The 18,764-nt window shown below is 48.9% G+C and overlaps 6 protein-coding genes across 6 annotated transcripts in view; 5 read left to right on the top strand and 1 right to left on the bottom strand.

Moving 5' to 3' along the window:
• The window catches only part of SRB8 (Srb8p), a 5,907-nt gene extending 3,684 nt beyond the window's left edge, over positions 1-2,223 (top strand). Inside the window, exon 2 of the mRNA XM_018854790.1 lies at positions 956-2,223. Within this exon, the coding sequence (XP_018711937.1) occupies positions 956-2,027 (1,072 nt within the window). The 3' untranslated portion in view covers positions 2,028-2,223. The remainder of the gene's footprint in view (positions 1-955) is intronic.
• A 406-nt stretch (positions 2,224-2,629) lies between these two features.
• METBIDRAFT_41604 (Zn(2+) transporter) lies at positions 2,630-4,456 on the top strand (the record flags this gene model as incomplete). The annotated part of the gene is made up of 1 exon (XM_018857433.1): positions 2,630-4,456. The coding sequence occupies one exon, from the start codon at positions 2,630-2,632 to the stop codon at positions 4,454-4,456; it is 1,827 nt and encodes a 608-aa protein (XP_018711938.1).
• A 1,181-nt stretch (positions 4,457-5,637) lies between these two features.
• Positions 5,638-7,271, top strand: ARG8 (acetylornithine transaminase). Its single transcript, XM_018855951.1, has one exon. The coding sequence runs from the start codon at positions 5,676-5,678 to the stop codon at positions 7,017-7,019; it is 1,344 nt and encodes a 447-aa protein (XP_018711939.1). The 5' UTR covers positions 5,638-5,675; the 3' UTR covers positions 7,020-7,271.
• Positions 7,272-13,397: 6,126 nt separating this feature from the next.
• PPG1 (putative serine/threonine-protein kinase) lies at positions 13,398-14,780 on the top strand (the record flags this gene model as incomplete). The annotated part of the gene is made up of 2 exons (XM_018859281.1): positions 13,398-14,048; positions 14,076-14,780. The coding sequence occupies exons 1-2, from the start codon at positions 13,704-13,706 to the stop codon at positions 14,778-14,780; spliced, it is 1,050 nt and encodes a 349-aa protein (XP_018711940.1). The 5' UTR covers positions 13,398-13,703.
• A 1,307-nt stretch (positions 14,781-16,087) lies between these two features.
• METBIDRAFT_40985 (ubiquitin-like protein) lies at positions 16,088-16,309 on the bottom strand (the record flags this gene model as incomplete). The annotated part of the gene is made up of 1 exon (XM_018857338.1): positions 16,088-16,309. The coding sequence occupies one exon, from the start codon at positions 16,307-16,309 to the stop codon at positions 16,088-16,090; it is 222 nt and encodes a 73-aa protein (XP_018711941.1).
• An 814-nt stretch (positions 16,310-17,123) lies between these two features.
• On the top strand, positions 17,124-18,734 carry METBIDRAFT_41974 (uncharacterized protein; the record flags this gene model as incomplete). The annotated part of the gene is made up of 2 exons (XM_018857474.1): positions 17,124-17,521; positions 17,594-18,734. The coding sequence occupies 2 exons, from the start codon at positions 17,124-17,126 to the stop codon at positions 18,732-18,734; spliced, it is 1,539 nt and encodes a 512-aa protein (XP_018711942.1).
• Positions 18,735-18,764: the final 30 nt, after the last annotated feature.

Genomic DNA, 18,764 nt, shown 5'->3' on the forward strand with positions numbered 1-18,764 from the left:
AGCAACCAAATCAAGCTGGACGACCCCGACCTCGAAAGATACATCTTCACTAAGGACACTGCCGAGTCTCCTTTGAAAGTCCTGCTCCCTGCTCCTCGCCGCAATCAAGCTTACTCCGCAGAGCTGTTTGTGCAGAACTTGAACCGCCTTCTCGCGGGGGATTCGCACCCCCCAACTGCTGACGATATCACCGATTATTGCAGAGACATCGGGCCTGGGAACTTGAGTGTCCCTCCCGAACACTTTTCCCCCGAGCTGGACGCGGCTTCAACATTACAAGTACTACTTCAATCCTGGTATGCATCAGCCGACCAACTTGAAGAGCGCCAGGACTGTGCATTTTCAAAACTCACTAAAATCACCATGAATGCCATGGAAAAAAGAAATAGGGTCTTCCAAACTAAAGCAGCATTCAAGTCTGCCGGGATTTTGGATTCCTCCGATTGTGCTCGCCTAAGAAGGTTCCTCATCAAAGTGATCTATCATCGCATCCTTCTGTTTGCAGATACCATCTCAATGATAGCCGAAGCCACAGATGCCGGGGGGAACTCAAAACTCCATCCTTTGGCCTCTTCTTTGGTATTTGGTAAAGAGGTCATCTCGCATAAACTGTTTTATTCCGAATCCGTGATGTTCACAATCTTGCAAACGCAGTATCGATCCACAAACATAGAGGAGCTCTTTCGTTTAGCAATCAAAGAAATGAAGGACTCTCTCGGATCCCGAGATAGCGACATTTGGGGTCTTCACAGTGATGTAATGAAAGAGACAGTGATGCAGGTAATCATCAATCATAAAGACTTTGCAATATCACTCATGTTTGCAGAACTCCCCGCGCATGTCAATGCTAAGTTGTGTTGCGACCTACTACAAACTGACTGTGATGTCAGTACCATTTGGTCTTGTACATCGCTCGCGCCTTTGGCCAATGAATTTTCATTGCCAGTCTTCCAACAGCTGAAATCGGACGGTTCACTTTGAAATTCATGGATGCATGTGAGTTTGCCATCGATTCAAGCGACTCGTACTTCGGGGAGCTATTCAACTATCTTGAATGGGAGGATAAGGCTAAAATCTTCAATTATTTGGAGCTGTACTTTCTTACCCACCGGGACTCCTTGGCAGTTTGGGAAAGCGATTTTGGGTCCAATGAAGAAACAAATTTGTTGATGTTCTCAAGAAAAAATTTGCAAGGAGTCGAGCTTTTGCCGGTTTTCAAGGACTTCTTCAAGAAGTTTTCTGTATCCAGCACTGAGAGTTTGGAGATGCTGCTCGACAAATTTGAGCAGTTTTCAAGCCTACTTCTGAACATCCTTGAGCTTGTGGACAATGCGGCCGTACTCAAGTTATATTCGCGGCAACTTCATGATATCATTTCTGTTTTCTTGAGACTTTTGATCATCCATAGCGCTTCTCTCACCAAGGTGATAGCGATGCATGACTCATTGCACTTTGTCTTTTTGAAAAATATGATGCTTCTACTAAACTCCACTTATTTGGCCAGTGGGCAGGATAAGTTAAAAATTTTGCTCTTTGACTTACTTTTCCAAATCAAAGGTTCGCTTACGCAAGCTTTGGCTGCGCCGCATGAGGACGACATCATGGGGAGTTCCCCTCAAGTTCCGGAAGCCAATGCCAAAACTGAGCTTTCTCCTGACGGTGCAACGCTCGAGAGTACCAACAGCGCGGCCATCATGACAATGTCCATGATCTTGAATCTCCCAGAACCTGAAATGAACTCATACGATTTCGGCACAGATGAAGAGTCAAGTCCGATTACACTTGATGATGAAGAAATCAATCAGAGCAGCGATGTGGCAATGGCGAATGACCCTAATCTTGTTCTAAAACTGAAAGAAAATAGTGTCGAGCAGGAAGACCCGTTCAGGCCAACTGACCTGAAGTTCACCAAACAGTTCCGAATGGAGAGCGTGGCCCTAATAGAGGACACCACTACGGAAATCAACTCGGGGTGTATAAGTCTTTCGATGTTCGGTGCCTACACAACGAAGGAAAATCCTTACTAGAGCCGGAACAGAATAAACAGATTGCAAGAGAGATACTAATTATGATCGTTTAGCACCCGCGGGGGTGACGACATGGTGCGGCCGCGCATTTTGGGCTAAACTGCACACATGGCGACGTCATCGTGCAATTGTGTACCTCGATTGGTTTCTGGACGAGTGCTCGTTCTGCAGGTAGCAACATAACCCTTCGGGTATCTTTGGAGCCTTGGCGGACAAGGTTCGTCTCGAGAAAGAGCACAACCACCAAAAACAAAACACGACCCCCATTGTTGACCTTGTGAAGAAACGTGGAGACGCTTTCCTGTCTTATCAACTAACCCCGATCACAATACTCTTCCTCATACTGGAGATATCAAAGTTCTTTCCACTTGTCTGGAACAGTTGTTCAAACCATGTCCCAGAATCATTTGGAAGACTCGGATTTTCTTGGTCCATCGACGTACGGGCAGATATCTTCGGACTCTCCCGTTCACGACGACAAGTATGAGCTCGCAATTCAAAAACCTGGCCGTGTGCCCGACCTCTCTTTTTTGAGTGCCAACTTCTCTTCAGAGTCCTTGCATTATGACCCAGACGAGGTTTCTACCACACCTTTGACATCAATGTTTAACTCAACACCTGATGGTGCTGTTAACGATTTGGCGAACGGGACACTTGGCAATTCGGCAATTCCCTCCTCGCGACATACTTTTCCTTATGGGTCAAAACGATACTCGTTCAACGGCAGTAATACTTCATTGACGAACACCCCTGCAGCACCCGTGGGGCAGCCTTCGTTTTCTTTTCATCAGCGAGCCGGCTCTAACTCCAGCAGCTCACGTACCAGGCCACGCTCTTTTTTTGGCGGAGAGCCCACAAGCAACCCCATCTGGGAAGACGACACGGGGTCGTCTTTTGGGGGAATGGATGCTTCAGCTGATACTGAAAAACTGAAACATCGATACTCGGCAAATTTTTCCTCAAGACGAGCTAGTTACACACCCACGGCAAGCTTACTCCCACCAGCAGAACCGAGGACCCCGAGACTGCGGTCGGGCTCTCCTTCCCGGAGCTCGTCTCCCGTGCGGCAACAGAAATTGTCTCCTAGCCGCCAGCGAACAAGCTCACCGGCAAAAAAACAGCCGTTCAGCTTCGGCTCACAAGAATTGACGATGCTGGGGATTTCCGGGAGCCCTTCGCTTGTTGCTAAGCCTGCGCATAGAAAAGGCCATCGATACAAACACTCATCAGTTTCGATGAACTTGTTTCAGGAACCGATCCCTATAGCTGAAGCCAACAATCAGCCGAACCTCATTCCGGACCTGTATCCAATTCCAAACTTCAAAGAGTCATCGGAAAGTGCCAGCGATTCACAAAAGTTCAAATTGGCCATGTCTTTAGTGCACTCTTTGACCTCTGTCGTTGTATTCCTAACAGGATTTTATACACAGCAGCAGGCGTTTTCCACGCTCGCCCACTTGATTTTCTACGACTCGCTAGGCTCGTTGATGACATCCTGCGTGGATGTCATGTCGAACTTTGAAGTGTGGAGCAAGTCGTCCATCGCATACCCATTTGGCTTGGGGCGGCTTGAGGTTTTGACAAGTTTTGCTTTGAGCACGTCGCTGGTTATGGTGGGCTGTGACTTGGTCAGTCACTTCATCGAGGAGTTAGTCTTGGGGATAGTTGACCCTTCAATGGGTGACAGTACCGAGCATAGCGCTCACCATATACACGGGACCAAAGAAAATGGAGCCGTGGACTGGCTTTTGTACGAATTGGTTTTGATGTTGGTATTTGCAGTCACGTGGGTCACTTCCACTTACATATTAGAGCAGACTCCGCTTCTAGAGCTTGTGGAAACTATGGGTCTGAAAAATAGATCTATCAAAGACACTGGGCTTTTGGCATCGCAGACGAGACATTCTCAGCAGAAGGCCTTTACTCAGCGTGTTAGAAACATGCTGAAGATATTGATTAAAAACCCCATTAGATTGCTCACGCTTTTATACTCTGCGTTTTTCTCGGTGGTGCCTGTCATACCCGAGAACTTGAAAGAGCAGTTTGGTTTTGACTTGAATGAGTCGTCTACTTTGGTTGTTGCATCTCTTCTATGCTATGCTGGGTGGAATTTAGTAAAGACTCTCGGAGGGATATTGTTGATTTCATTTCCTTACTCGGACTATGATTTCACAGTGACTAAGGCATCAATTCTCGATCGGGTACAGAATCTTGCATGCTTCAAAGCTGCGTACCGGATCGACAAATTGCACTTTACGAAAGCAAACCCAAGACTTTACTTGGCTGGTGTTGTGGTCCACATGAAAGGGGCCAGCTCCGACGACGAATCGCGCATGACATTTGAGATAAATCGCATAATTGTGCAAACGATGAAAAATTTTGAGAGCGACTGCGAGGTGGAGACCACCATCAGCGCCGACAGGCTATAGGTTCACAAGAGAGAAAGATGATAGTAAGATGTCTTGCGGAAAAATAAATGACCATTGAGTGAGTGTTGTATTTTTGTCAGCTCTTGTAGTCAGTAGCACAAAAATCATCTGGTTCATTCTTGGGTAGCCGAAGCTAGAATGATTTGAGGTAGAGGTGTCAGTGGCTTTTGATATTATTGCAGACAATGTCTCTTGCACTTGAAAGAAGAAGGAGTGTTCTTTCTTTCTTGGCCGATCATCCGCAAGAGAAGTGCGTTTGATAGTGAATGCTGCCAACAAGCAGCAGGTGCAAAGTTACCTCTCGAAATGAATCTTCGGGAGATTGCACGGAGTTGCTACCTTCTTTGAAGAAGGTTCAGGAAACCTGTGGCTGGCTATCCGCACCTGTATAGTGGGCACTACTACAGTTGTACGTGATTTCAGAAATCCATCCAGGATTGCCACAATTTATTAGATGGTAGGATACATGGTATGAGGGGATTTTCGTATGTGGTGAGAGGAGCCATCGGATGTTCTATGACAGAAGACATCGTACATAGTATAGGTCATCATATGTAGTATAGGTAGTCATCACATATGTATAGGTCATCATATATAATATAGGTATTCATCATATATAGTATAGGTATTCATCATATGTAGTATAGGTATTCATCATATAGTATAGGTCATCATACATAATATAGGTATTCATCATATATAGTATAGGTATTCATCATCTGTAGTATAAGGGGAGTCACCATATTCCAGGACTCATGATATACGCCTCAAGACAAGCGACAATGCAAGACTCGAAATGAGTCAACGTTCACTGTGAGAGGAACCCTTTGGTGTATGGTTTTAACCATCATACATCGTATTTGACGAATCTATGAGTCAAACCATCATATGACGGTCTTGGGTGAATGAGACGGGTGGATCATAGGTGGCCAACAAGGATAAAGCCTCGGAAAATCGAAACTCTTAAAGAGTAGCACATAAAGTCCGGCCATCACACGGGACGCAAAAGACGAATCATATGTATCATCACCAATCGGCGTGGATTGGAAAGTCTCGTCCAATCTAATCAGCCATGCAGACGCGCGCGTGGTTTGCACCCAAGTTGCCCGAACAGGCAATGGTTAGTCATCTAAGCGCGGTGCGGAAAAGATTTTCGCCCGATAAGCAGGTACATAACCCCCAGCATACGTCGTTTTCCCAGCATTCTGCCCGCAAAAACATGTTGAGATCTGCCTGCTTGAAACCAGCCCGGCTCGCGGCCGGGCTCCAGCGCTTCTCCACGTCACGTGCCCGTTCTGGTGCCCACGTGCCCGTGGCCGACGCAGACGCCTCCTCGGTCACCGGAAAGTTCATTGACGACATCACAAAGCCCTACACAGTCACCACCTACGCCCGTCCCAATGTGGTCATCACACGCGGAAAAGGCTCGTATCTCTACGACCTCGAGGACCGCCAGTACGTGGACTTCACGGCCGGAATCGCCGTCACGTGCTTGGGCCACAGCAACGACGAGGTCAGCCGCATCATCGCCAAGCAGGCCCAGACCTTGATGCACTGCTCCAATCTCTACTACAACGCGCCGGCGGGCGACTTGGCCAATAAGCTTGTGCGCAAAACCATTGATGCCGGGGGAATGGCGGATGCGCAGCGGGTGTTCTTGTGCAACTCCGGGGCCGAGGCCAACGAGGCTGCGTTGAAGTTTGCCCGGCGGTACGGCAAGGCCAGCGGCGAAGAAAAGACCGAGATCATCTGCTTCAAAAACGGGTTCCACGGCAGAACCATGGGCGCCTTGTCGGTGACCGCCAACCCCAAGTACCAGATGCCCTTTGCGCCGTTGGTTCCCGGCGTGCACGTGGCCGACCCTGCGGACATCGGCTCGGTGGAGGCCGTGATCAGCCGTGCCCGGACCGCGGCTGTGATCATCGAGCCCATCCAGGGCGAGGGTGGCGTGAACACCGTGGACCCGCAGTTCTTGGTGCAGTTGAGAAAGCTCTGCACCGACAACGACGCCGTGCTCATCTACGACGAGATCCAGTGTGGGCTTGGGCGCACGGGCCAGTTGTGGGCCCACTGCGCTTTGGGGCGCGACGCGCACCCGGACATCGTGACCATGGCCAAGGCCTTGGGCAACGGGTTCCCGATCGGCGCGGTATTGGTGGGCGACAAGATCGAAAACGCGTTGCAGGTGGGGGACCACGGCACCACCTACGGGGGCAATCCGCTCGGGGCCTCGGTGGGCTCGTATGTGGTGGACCAGGTCAGCGACGGCGACTTCTTGGGGCACGTGGCCGTGGCCAGCAAGAAGTTCACGGACGGCTTGGCCAAGATCCAGGCGCGCCACCCCGACAAGGTGAAGGCCGTCAAGGGCAGAGGGCTTTTGTTGGGCTTGCAGCTCCACGACCACGTCGACGCCGGGGCCATCATCCACAAGTGCAGGGAGTATGGGTTGCTAGTGATCACTGCGGGAGGCAACGTCATCCGCTTGGTGCCTGCGTTGAACATTCCGGAAGACGTCATTGAGCAAGGCATGGACATCTTGGCGAAGGCGGTGGCCGAGGTCTAGTGCTGCGGGCACGTGGTGCTGACTTGGGGTATGGTGGGGGTGGTTGCTCGATGCTGTGGAGGCTAATGTTTGCGTTTGTTGCATGCTGGCGCACGCTGCCGTGCTTCTGTTTTCCTGCTCTTGGCCCAGGGTTCTTTCAATTGCTCCGGGCACGTAAATAGATGGGGGCCGATATATTTAAAAGACATTTATCTGGAGAATTTACGCGTACAACAAGCCCATGCCATGACTCTATCTAAATCTACAAGCCCATACCATGACTCTATCTAAATCTACAAGCACTTCCCAAACGTCTGACCAAGACCTGTCGATTCCGTCTTTTTTGGGAACAAGACGTACAGCCCTTGGAAGACTTATAACTATAATTTCTGGTCTTGGATTTCTTTTATTTTGCTATGGTCGTGATCGGCTCGCTCCTCAATCTTAAACCACTTTATGAGACATATACAAATTGACTCAACTCTTCGTAAAGATGCAGCTACCTTTCAGGGAGCTGTAACTGCAATCTACGAAATCGGTTGTTTCCTTGGAGCCTTATCTACAATCTATTTTGGTGATGCGCCCGGCCGGTCGAAAGTATTCTCCATCGATTCTTATACTATGCTTTCGAAACCGTTTTGGGTTGGGATAGAGTTCTACGTCTTAGAGAGCCGAACTGCTGAAAAATTTTGTGGCCGAAAACTTCCGGTCTCCTGTAACCCACAGTAATGGCGAATAACTAACCATTCCAGGCCAAGCCAAGATGATCTTCAGCTCCCTTGGTCTTTATACCGAAAGGCCCATGGGACTTTGTAGCTTTTTCAGCAAATGAGATTATCAGACAAATAAATTGGACATATCAATTCTTCCCTGGCCCAGTAGTTTCTCCAGCGCTCTCCATGTATGAAGACTCCAATCGATACAGACCAGATTCAGCGGCAAATACAAACTCATACTCAGGATCCTGAGCGACAATTGACAGTCGTCATTGTATACGGCCAAGTTGCAAATGCTCGCGGCCATCAGTTAGGTTCAGCCCACTCAGCCCTGGTCTACATTCATTTGTAGATTCATAAACGACTAATACTTCATGCAACGTAAGATGATGGGCTTTTTCGTGGTTGCTGTAATAAAACGGCACAGTTTTTGATTGTTCGGTCCCTAGGGGAAGGCCTTGACATAGGTCGATTGTATTGATTGAGAATTTAGAAGCAAAGACTATTTTAACAGTTTCTGTGAAATAATCACCTGGTTCTATCCCGACGTTATGCAGAGAGCGTCCGTAATGTTCCACGATCTACTGCAAATTGAACAGTTAATCTAGGTCGGACTTTCATAAATTAGCTTTTCTAGCAGCTGATTCAATCCGAAGAGCACAACTTTATTAGCTCTCGTAGCCCTGTGTGGAGATGAAGCAGGTGCAAATCCATGGATAATGTTTTAAAAATGAGTTTTGACTGTACTTGAAATGTGACCGGAGCTGTGAAGAGACGTGAGATCAGTTTAGCTCTATTCGAGTGACCTGGTGATGACAATGGTCTCCTGGTGACTTTCGTTGAAGACTCAAGCCGGTTTTCGCGGATACAAGATATTCACACGTATATTTCCAAAGGTAAGAAATCACGGATGATCTAGACAAGCATTGGATACTTTCGGGTAAATATTCACTCAAAGGCCTAACTTTACAATTTATAATGTATGTGTCATTAAGATTTTTTTCCGAGCGGGCCCGAACCTATAGATTTACGTTTCCTTGATTTGTGTAAAACATCAACAACGAATCAGCCTCTATACAAAGTACAACTAATCACTCCTACAGTTCATGATACTAGATTGAAATTAATCACATGCAGGTTCGAGCTCAATAAGGTCTTTCAATGCAAAATCAGGTGGACTTTCGGTTTCATTATCAGTTTCATGCAAGCGTCGATGACAAGCTCTCCTACAGGACCACTGATTCAGATCGCTCTTTCGACCCAAGACCCAGCGGCTCCAAGAACAAATTCTGTTAGTATCAGAACGAATCGCCTAACTCTAAGTAATTTTATCAAACGAATCTGAAATTCTCTTCTTATTTATTTCATTTCAAGAGCTTTAGGCCGACTCTACTATCTCTCTCGCCTCTTGGCTCTAGCAAGCTGTACTAGAGCCCCATTCAAGCAAATCTGACACAGATAGCATATACAACCTTCAGTATTATGGACTTGAATGCATAGATCTGGGCCTAAATGAGTTGCTTGTCATATATTTTAATTTCTGCATCGCCGGCTGCCATTCCGGCTTTATAATCAATGAGGTCCAAATTTCTAAATCCGTACCGAAAAGTGTGATTACTCCTCTATGTATCATTAAAGTCAAATCCGAAGGGTATATTTGCAAAGCTTTTTGTGTATATGATCTGATAGGCTCTTACGAAACAGCGTGTAAATTTTTGGAGGCGTTTTAATTCACTGACAAATGAGCAACAGAAGGCATCAAGACATGTATCATATTCCCTTTGAATTCGGCACAATTTGCGACCTGAGTCTTGTCTTGGTAAAATATATGTGTTCAAAGTAGTTCGAGATCATCAACACATATAATTCAGCGCACTGACAAGAAGAGCAAAAGATGTAGCATTTTTGCATCATGGAGCTTAGGATTTTTGATCTGATGTTCCTTTTCCAAATTTCCATCACAATACTCATAGAGCTGGTATGATGACTACTCCAATTTGTACCTGTTTCTGTTCTTGTTTTAAATTTTAACGAATTTTCTCTTCAGGACACAGCATAGATTTACATCTTCCAGCGAAGATAGCAAAACAGGACTAAATCAATGTCCGATATCTCGTATCCATTCGATACACAATTGGACCCGTCACTGTTACTAGCCCCTCGCCTCTAAGGATGCCAATAAAGCATGCCACATTGCACAACACAGGTAGGGTGATCAAAATGAACCATACAAAAATCTTTTAGACACGCTTCGACCACCTGGTGCCAATTTTCATATTGGAAGCAATACCGCAGGTTTGCTGGCTCGTGCTACTTTTCATACCATTTCTCGCCCAATTCGTCAATGACATGAACAAGGCAAAGTCTACTAAACAGCTGCTTTGAATTCACTTTGGGTTGAGTTCAATTAAGATCTAGCCGCATTTGAGTGAGCTTGAAAATATTGTTACCCGCAGTTTAATACACTTAACTTTACCATCGCCTTAACTGGGAAAACTCAAAGACGCCGTCACCGCATCCAACTTGTTTTGATTACACCGTAATCTGAGAATACTTAACTCAACTATAGCGCCACGCACCATCAAAGAAATACGAATGTGACAATCACCTATGATTAACTCAGGTATCACCTGCATGTCAATAGCTTCAAAAATATCACCATATTTAGCTAACTTGAAAGACGCCATCGTCTTAATTGAATAAACAATATGACATGCTATTAATTAAACAAACGATATGCCATCACCTCAATTAAAAGAATTTAGCCATCACCCCAGAAACCCTCAAACATTCCATCACCTCTATCATACAAATCCAAATACATCACCACCTTAATAAACAAACAAGATACCACCTCCTCAAAAAACAAAAATTTTCGACCATCTCAATGAACAAACAATATCTGAACACTTTCACATAAACAATATGTTACCATCAAATAATCCTATCAAAAATCCAGTACTCCAAGAATCAAAGAATTAAAATAATTCGAATAATCCATTACAGTAAATTAACACAATCAAATACCAATTCGATGGAATCAGACTATGCTAACAATATCAAACTTCATACTTTAAAGAAGGATTGGATTAGCTCACGTTAGCTCTTGACGGAGTATCATTTTTCTCGAAAAGGTGTCGCACAAATAAATGGGTATTTAAAGCAAATAAAGCACGTTAAATAAAAAAATAAAACAGTTGAGTAGGGACTCAAGCGTCTCAGATTATTTAATAGCAAACGGTAGCATAGTATGGTCAATATTATAAATAGTATGAATATGTATAAAAGCATGCCTAGGCTAAGTCAGGGAATAGTGACAGTTTGTACATCAAAACCTTTACGAAGGATATCCTTGACTGGATTTTAGACGAGGGTGAAGAATATAAACGACATAAAGCGATTTAGCAAAAGTTTATTTACTCAAGCTGTTCGTGATTTAAGAACGCTATGAGAAGAATCATCCTTCAAGATAACTAGGAAAGCTCAGCTAGCAGCCAATATAATGCATTGATTGAAAGCGTATGAAAAAGAAAATATATACAGTCGTTGGATCTGAAGTGCTCCTTATTTTCAAATAACTCATAAAGCTCTATAAAATGTAATCCTGTAGATGTAAGGAGAGAAGATATGACAAAAGGTATGGATTTTATAGCATGAGATTGCATATAATTTTCTTATTTTATTGTGAGTAGTAGCTGAAGAATCAGAACAGGTAAATACTAACCAGCTATTGAAAGGGTGAAAAGACGTAAACGGATGTAAAACTCAAACCTGTAGCTATAAGTAGTCCTTGAGACTGTACAAGTTGGTTCAGTGTCCATTCCTGAGGCTATTTGAGAACCTCAAATATTTCTCTTGAGTTTAGACCTAAAAGGTCAACTCATACAGCTTCAGAAGACTCATTTTTTGACAGGTTTCAAGAATAAGTGGCTTTTTCAGGGAAACATCATTTGAACGCAGCTTTCCTTTATAAATAAGTACGTAAAGGAGATAGGACAAGTAATAAATTAGTATTTTAATCAAAAAGAGGTGCGCCTCGAGGAAGTTTCCTGAGTCCTATACCATGTAAATAATTACCAATAGAGTTTGAGAAAGATGAATGAAGATCCAGATACCGTCTGAAATCAAGTCAAGATGATGCTACACCCAAGTTTTAAATAATGGTAATTATGAAGCAGCTAGAAAATATGTATCTGGCGGTATTCTCACCATCACCGCAGCTTAGATGCATCCCAGATTTCGAAATTTTAGTGATAGCTAATTACGATTATTATAAAGCAGCTAGTTTATTATGAAGCAGCTAAATTTTTCCTCGCTAATGGTGATCTCACGATAACCGCCATTTAGATTCACTAGAGATTTCCCAATTTTAGCACTAGCTAGTTTTGATTATCATAAAGCATCTAGGAGCCCTCTCCAATGGTGGCCTCATGGACGATATTTTTCGCAGGTTAACTTTATCCCAGCTGGCGATTTCCTAAGCTGAGCACTAGCTAACTTTGACTATTATAAAGCAGCTAGAGCAGTCCTCTCAAATGGTGATCCCACAAACACCAATCACCACTTATACTCCTGGATTTCCTAATTTAACAATAGTTCGATAATGTAATTTTGAAGCCTCTAGAAAACCTCCAATGGTCACCCCCTGAATTATTCACCTCTCGGATTTATTTCAAATTTCGCACTTTTAGCAGTAGCCAGCTATGGTTTCTATGCCGCAGCTAGGGAATAATGATCCCATGGATGATAATTATCGTACATCAGATTCATTACAGCTGATGATTTCGTAATTTTTATATTTCTTACTTACGAGATCAGTATTTAATGGTAGTCCCATGGACATTAATTATCTCAGGTGTAGATTTATTGCAGATTCGTAAACTCAAGATCTCTTATGAGACCAGTTCCCAACAGTAATCATATGGACTATAATTACCGCAGCTTGGAATCATAGCAGATTCGATAAGTTTCTTCCCCGGCAGATTTGTTAAATTTAAAGCATGTAGAGACATCCCCAGAGGCAATCTCAATGCTTCCACCGCTCAGATACATCACCGATTCTCAATTTCATCACTTCCTAGTTCTGATAATCATGCCGCACCTAGAAATTATCACCACCCACGAACACCAACCACTTATACTCCCCGGTTTCCTATTTAAGCAATAGCTCGATATGGAAATTTTTAAACAATCAATAACATCTTCAATGGTAACCCCTGAAATGATCACCCCTGAGATCCATCACGCTTCCCACTCTCAGCACAGGCTTGTCATATTATCTATGCCGCAGCTAGAAAACATCACCAATAACAATTCCACGAACACCAACCATATATATTCCTGGATTTCCTGATTCCAGTACTAGCTAGTTTTGAGTATCGCAAAGTATCCAGAAAAACTCCAATAGTGACCTCCTGAAATATTCACCGCTTTGATTCATTTCAGATTTCGCACTTTTAGCTGTAGCTAGTTATAGTATCTATGCCGCACCTAGAAAACATCACCAATAACAATTCCACGAGCACCAACCACTTATATTGCTGAATTTCCCATTTTAACAATAGTTAGATATTGTAATTTTGAAGCCTCTGAAAAATCTCCACTGGTAACCTCCTGAAATAATCACCGCTCAGATTCAGCACCGATTCCTGATTCCATCACTAGCCAGTTATAGTATCTATGCCGCACCTAGAAATCATCACTAATAACAATTCCACGAACACCAACCATATATATTCCTAGCTTTCCTATTTCCAGCTCCAACTAATTCTGATTAACTCAAAACAAATTTCTCTCCAACAAAATTCCCGAAACATTCCCCAGACCCGTCACCCATCCCCTCTCTCCACCTGCCCAGCCAGGGCCAGCGTGGCCCCGGCCGCCAGGGCCTGGCGCCGCGCGCGCCGGCCCTAAACTTCCAAAGCCAGGCCCCACCCACCCCAGCGCACCCGGCCCAACCCGCCCCAGCCTTTTTCCCCGTCCCCTGGCCATGACCCACGCGTTCGCCGGGCCCTCCACGGACCTCGACTACTGCCTCGAGCAGCTCCTCGAGCGGCGGCCGCCGCGCCTCCTCCCCGAGGAAACCGTGCACGCGCTCTGCCAGCAGCTCAAGAGCCAGCTCTTGGGCGCCCCCAACATCCTCCTGCTCCGGCTGCCGTGCACCGTGGTGGGCGACATCCACGGGCAGTACCACGACCTCCTCGAGGTGTTCCGCATCGGCGGCGCGCCGCCCAGCACCAACTTCGTGTTCTTGGGCGACTACGTGGACCGCGGCTACTACTCCGTGGAGACCATGACGCTCTTGGTGGCGCTCAAGCTCCGGTACCCCGAGCGGGTGGCGCTCATCCGGGGCAACCACTAGTCGCGCACCATCACCACCAACTACGGCTTCTACACGGAGATCCTCCACAAGTACGGCGGCTCGCTCAAGGTGTGGCACCACTTCACGGAGCTCTTCGACTTCCTCCCGCTCGGCGCCACCATCGACGGGCGGATCTTCGCCACGCACGGCGGGCTCCTGCCGCTGTGCCAGCAGCTCGACCAGATCCGCGTCGTGGACCGCTTCAAGGAGATCCCGCACGACGGCATCATGGCCGACTTGGTGTGGCTGGACCCGGACCCGGACATCGCGGACTTCCAGCTCCTGCCGCGCGGCGCGGGCTACTTGTTTGGCCGCGAGGTCGTCACCAAGTTCTGCCACGACAACGGCTTGGTGCAGCTCGTGCGCGCGCACCAGCTCTGCCACGAGGGCTTCATCAGCTACTGGCAGGGCAAGTGCCTCACCATCTGGTCCGCGCCCAACTACTGCTACCGCTGCGGCAACCTGGCCAGCGTACTTGAGATCAGCCACTCCAGCTACGAGAGCCGCGCTGCCGGCCTGGGCCCGGGCCCGGCCTTTCTCCCGGGGCAGTTCTGCAACGTGTTCGACGCGTCGCCGGAGAACGCCCAGGACACCCTGGAGGGCCGCGGCGTCAACGGCGTGCAGGCCCCGGCCGGCCCGGACGACGTGTTCCGCGCCTACTTCGACGGCCGTTCCCGCGCCCGCCAGGTCGAGTACTTCTTGTAGGGCGTCGTTCGAGAGTGGCGGGCGTTTTCGCAATGGGGACGTTTTCGGACTGGCTGAGCTTTGTCGGAATTACTGAGTTTTTTCAGAATGACTGAGTTTTTTCTGAATGACTGAGCTTTGTTTGAATGACTGAGCTTTGTCTGAATGACTGAGCTTTGTCTGATTGACTGAGCTTTGTTTGAATAACTGAGCTTTTTAGAATGACTGAGCTCGTTAGAATGACTGAGCTCGTTAGAATGGCTGAGCTTGTTAGAATGGCTGAGCTTGTTAGAATGGCTGAGCTTTGTCTGAATGACTGAGCTTTCTCATAGATTGGCTGAGCGTTCTCAATGACTGAGCGTTCTCAGCATGGCTGAGGGCTCTTATAGAAAGGCGGAGCGTTCTCAGCATGGCTGGGCGTTCCCAGATTGACTGAGCTTTCCCATACATTGGCTGAGCTTTCTCAATGACTGAACGTTCTGAATGACTGAGCTTTGTTTGAATGATTGAGCTTTGTCGGAGTGGCCGAGCTTTGTCTGAATGACTGAGCTTTGTCTGAATGGCCGAGCGTCTCAGAATGACTGAGCTTGGTCTGAATGACTGAGCGTTCTCATAGAATGGCTGAGCTTTCCTGAGCTTTCTCTGAATGGCTGTGGGCTCTTATAGATTGACTGAGCCTCAGAATGACTGAGCGTTCTCATAGAATGGCTGAGCTTTCCTGAGCTTTCTCTGAATGGATGTGGGCTCTTATAGATTGACTGAGCCTCAGAATGACTGAGCGCCCCTTGAAACAGGGCCGAGCTAAGTGCACGCCCTGCAACACCTGTTGCTTATTGGCGCTGGCTCCCAGTGACACCCTCGGTCCCTGGACCCGGTGCGGAGGCCACTGAGCAATCCCACCTGGTTTCCTCCAGCGCGTGATGCGGCAAAACACCTCCCGGCCCCGAGACCCAGAAAGCACACAGCCCCAAAGCGGGCCATGGACTGGAAACCCCGTTCATCGGAGCCGCTCGTTTCTCACCGTGGCCCGCCGCAACCTGCGACTCGCAAGACCACCGGTTCAATTCTACAACTGTTTTACTACCTACACGAACGGGCGAGGGCCGGCTTCCCAGCATTGTATTCGACTATATACATCCTTCACGCACCACAACGCTCCGTGGCTCTCTTGGCTGAATGGGCCCCTGTAGCAGCACTCGAGATTCTGTAGAAGAACCCGAAGCTGGAGTTCCCCACATCAGGCAGTAGAACGCAAGATCCCGTGGTAAATCTCCATATCCTGAGGTGGAGTTCCCCATATCAAAGCTCGGACTTGCCCCATGCCCCTCCTACCCGTAGTAGAGCTCGAAGTTGAACCCACTGTGCACCTCGTAGTCGTCGAGAGTGATGTGGTCTTTATACGTCTGGTGGCCCTTCTTCAACACGAGCTTCTCCCACGACGTGCCCACCTGCAAGGAGATGATCTTCTTCAAGTCGCCAATCGTGTCGGAGGCGAGGCACTTGACCTTGATTTTCTTGCCGAGCCGGTCGTTTGCAAGAACCTCGATCATGCTGTGCTATTGGTGGCGGGCTTCGGTTTCGCAGATGCTAATATGGCCTCGTTCGCATTCGGAGCTTGGATGCTGGGCCGCGCTTTAGCACGCACTGCGCGATGGCCACGCAGGTCTGCGGCAATGGCATCTGCTGATGGTCTGGCCTTGGTTGCCAGCAAGAATGGGCAGCGGGCGTCTTTTTTTTTTTTGTGGCAGCTCAACGAGGACAGCAGAAACATGCAAATTAGTGGGCGCGGGGCTTATTGCGGCAAGCAAGGAAATCCAGCGACATTGGGACGATCTGGAAAGGGCACCCGTAGTGGTGCGCTACATCCCAAGATAAGGCAGCCGGCGCCCGATAGGACAGAACGATCGGCACTTCCCGGCTCGTCTTTTTTTTTTTCTTCTCATAAGACAACATCACGCGTGAAGAAAGAAAGAAAAAGGCAGCCTTCATGAAACACGCTGTTTGTGTGCTGTCGTCGGGAAACACCGCCAGCGGGCCCAATTAGAGCCCGGCTTATATGTCTCGCTTATCGCAGCGTTCTCTGCGCGCACCCGAATTTTCTTGCAGACTCAAACTCGTGGATCGCCAGCTCTGTTCTGTAGACTTGGGGACGCACCACGGCTTTCTCTCCGTGATTTTTTTCCCTTTGTTTCCAACCGTCTGCGTTTGTGGACACCACGACGTCACGTGCTGGAACCCGGCAGCCCCACTTCCCGTCCGATCCACCAGGGCCTCTCCAGCTGGGCTGATCACTGTGCTCGCTGGCTTATCGGCCATCCGAATCCCCATCCCGTCGCCGCAACTTGCCCCGATGCAACCTCGGAAATGGGCCCTCTAGCACTTCTGACTGCCGCCGTGTCCAACGCCACGCACCTGCTACCGGACGAGTTGCACGTGGTGCTGGCCGTGTCGCGGGCCTCGGGCATTCTCTCGTTGGTGGTGTGGCTTTTTGCGCAGCTCCCCCAGGTCTTGGAAAACTACGCCAACCAGTCCGTGGCCGGGATCTCCCCGGCGTTCCTCGCGTGCTGGATCAGCGGCGACGCCACCAACCTCGCCGGCTGCATCTTGACCCGGGCCCTCCCGTTCCAAACGTGTCTCGCCTTGTACTACTGCTTCATCGACGTCATCTTGGGCCTCCAGTTCTGGTACTACACGGCCGTGTATCCGCGCCAGCCCGTGCACCACAACATGCTCCAGAGCCCCAACATGATGCGGCCCGTCAGGTCCGCCGGGCCGGTGAAAAGCATGCTTCTGTCGCGGCTCAACCGCTTCGAGGCCTCGCCGCCTAAAGACAGGCTGGGCACGCACCGCTCGCGCTCGTCCCGCTCGCCCCGACGGCCGCGCCGGCCGCGCCGCAGCTTCTTGGACTTGGTGCTTTCTGCCTCGGCAATCAGCTCCACGTTCGGAAAGGCCAGTGCCCAGCCCATCGACGCCCCCGACGACCAGCGGCGCTTCCAGGACGCGCTTGTTCTGGTCTGCAACGCTGTGTGGGCGTGCGTGTCCAACTTGCACTACTCGTCTGCGCTTGTGGGCACCTGTAGCGGCTGGCTCAGCACGTGCTTGTACGTGAGCTCCCGCATGCCGCAGCTCGGGAAGAACTTCCGCTCCAAGTCCACGGCGGGCGTGTCGCCGCTCCTCTTTGTGTTTGCCATGACGGGCAACATCTTGTACACGGTGTCCATCGCGAGCGACCTCTATTTGTTGGCCAGATACGACCAGTACTTGGGCACCGCAGACTTCCACGCTGTTCTCCGCGCACAGATCCCCTTTCTCGTCGGCAGCACTGGCACCGTGGTGTTTGACGCCGCGATCTTGTTCCAGTTCTGGCTCTACAAGAAGTCTGCCCCGAGCCCGGCGCCGGGACCCCTGTCGCCGCGTGGTCTCCATGTGCTGGAGGCCTTGCCCAAGGAAGCCCACGCCGAGACGCAGCTACACTTCACGAAGCCCGACTGGTACACCAACAACTTCCAAGTTCCCGCATACGAAACCGGCTCTTCCTTCGACGAGCACCAGCGCGAGCCACGCGGCCTGGCCCGCTCGGACGAACGCACGCATCTCATCCACGATCCGTACATCGGCAGCCCGCCGCGCCACTACGTGGTCTCGTCCTCCCAGTTGAGCGTGGGGCCGCAGCAGCCCCAGCCGAGAAGAGGCTTGTCGGAGACGTTCAGTGCGCTTGCAAAGTCGGTGTCCAACTCGCCCATCGTGCGGACGCCGTCCGTGGCTTCTCCAGGCATCTTCGGGGCGCACGCCTCGCCCCCCGGCACCGCATTGCTACCCTCGTTGGTGGGCACGTACTCGTCGATCTCGAAGAAAATGGCGCACGACTCGAAGGTGCCGTTTCTGCCGATCGATTTCCTCCACGACGGCTTTTTGCATGGCAGCGCCAGTCTGGCAGACGACCTGCGGTACACGAGCACGCTCGCCCGCTATTAGTGTTGGAAGGTGCAGCAGAAACGCCGGGCC

The sequence above is a fragment of the Metschnikowia bicuspidata genome (genome assembly GCF_001664035.1).
Source record: "Metschnikowia bicuspidata var. bicuspidata NRRL YB-4993 chromosome Unknown METBIscaffold_3, whole genome shotgun sequence".
In the NCBI taxonomy this organism is placed as follows: domain Eukaryota; kingdom Fungi; phylum Ascomycota; class Pichiomycetes; order Serinales; family Metschnikowiaceae; genus Metschnikowia; species Metschnikowia bicuspidata.

Coding starts and splice junctions, on each gene's coding strand:
- ARG8 (XM_018855951.1), top strand. CDS start 5,676: ATGTTGAGATCTGCCTGCTTGAAACCAGCCCGGCTCGCGGCCGGGCTC.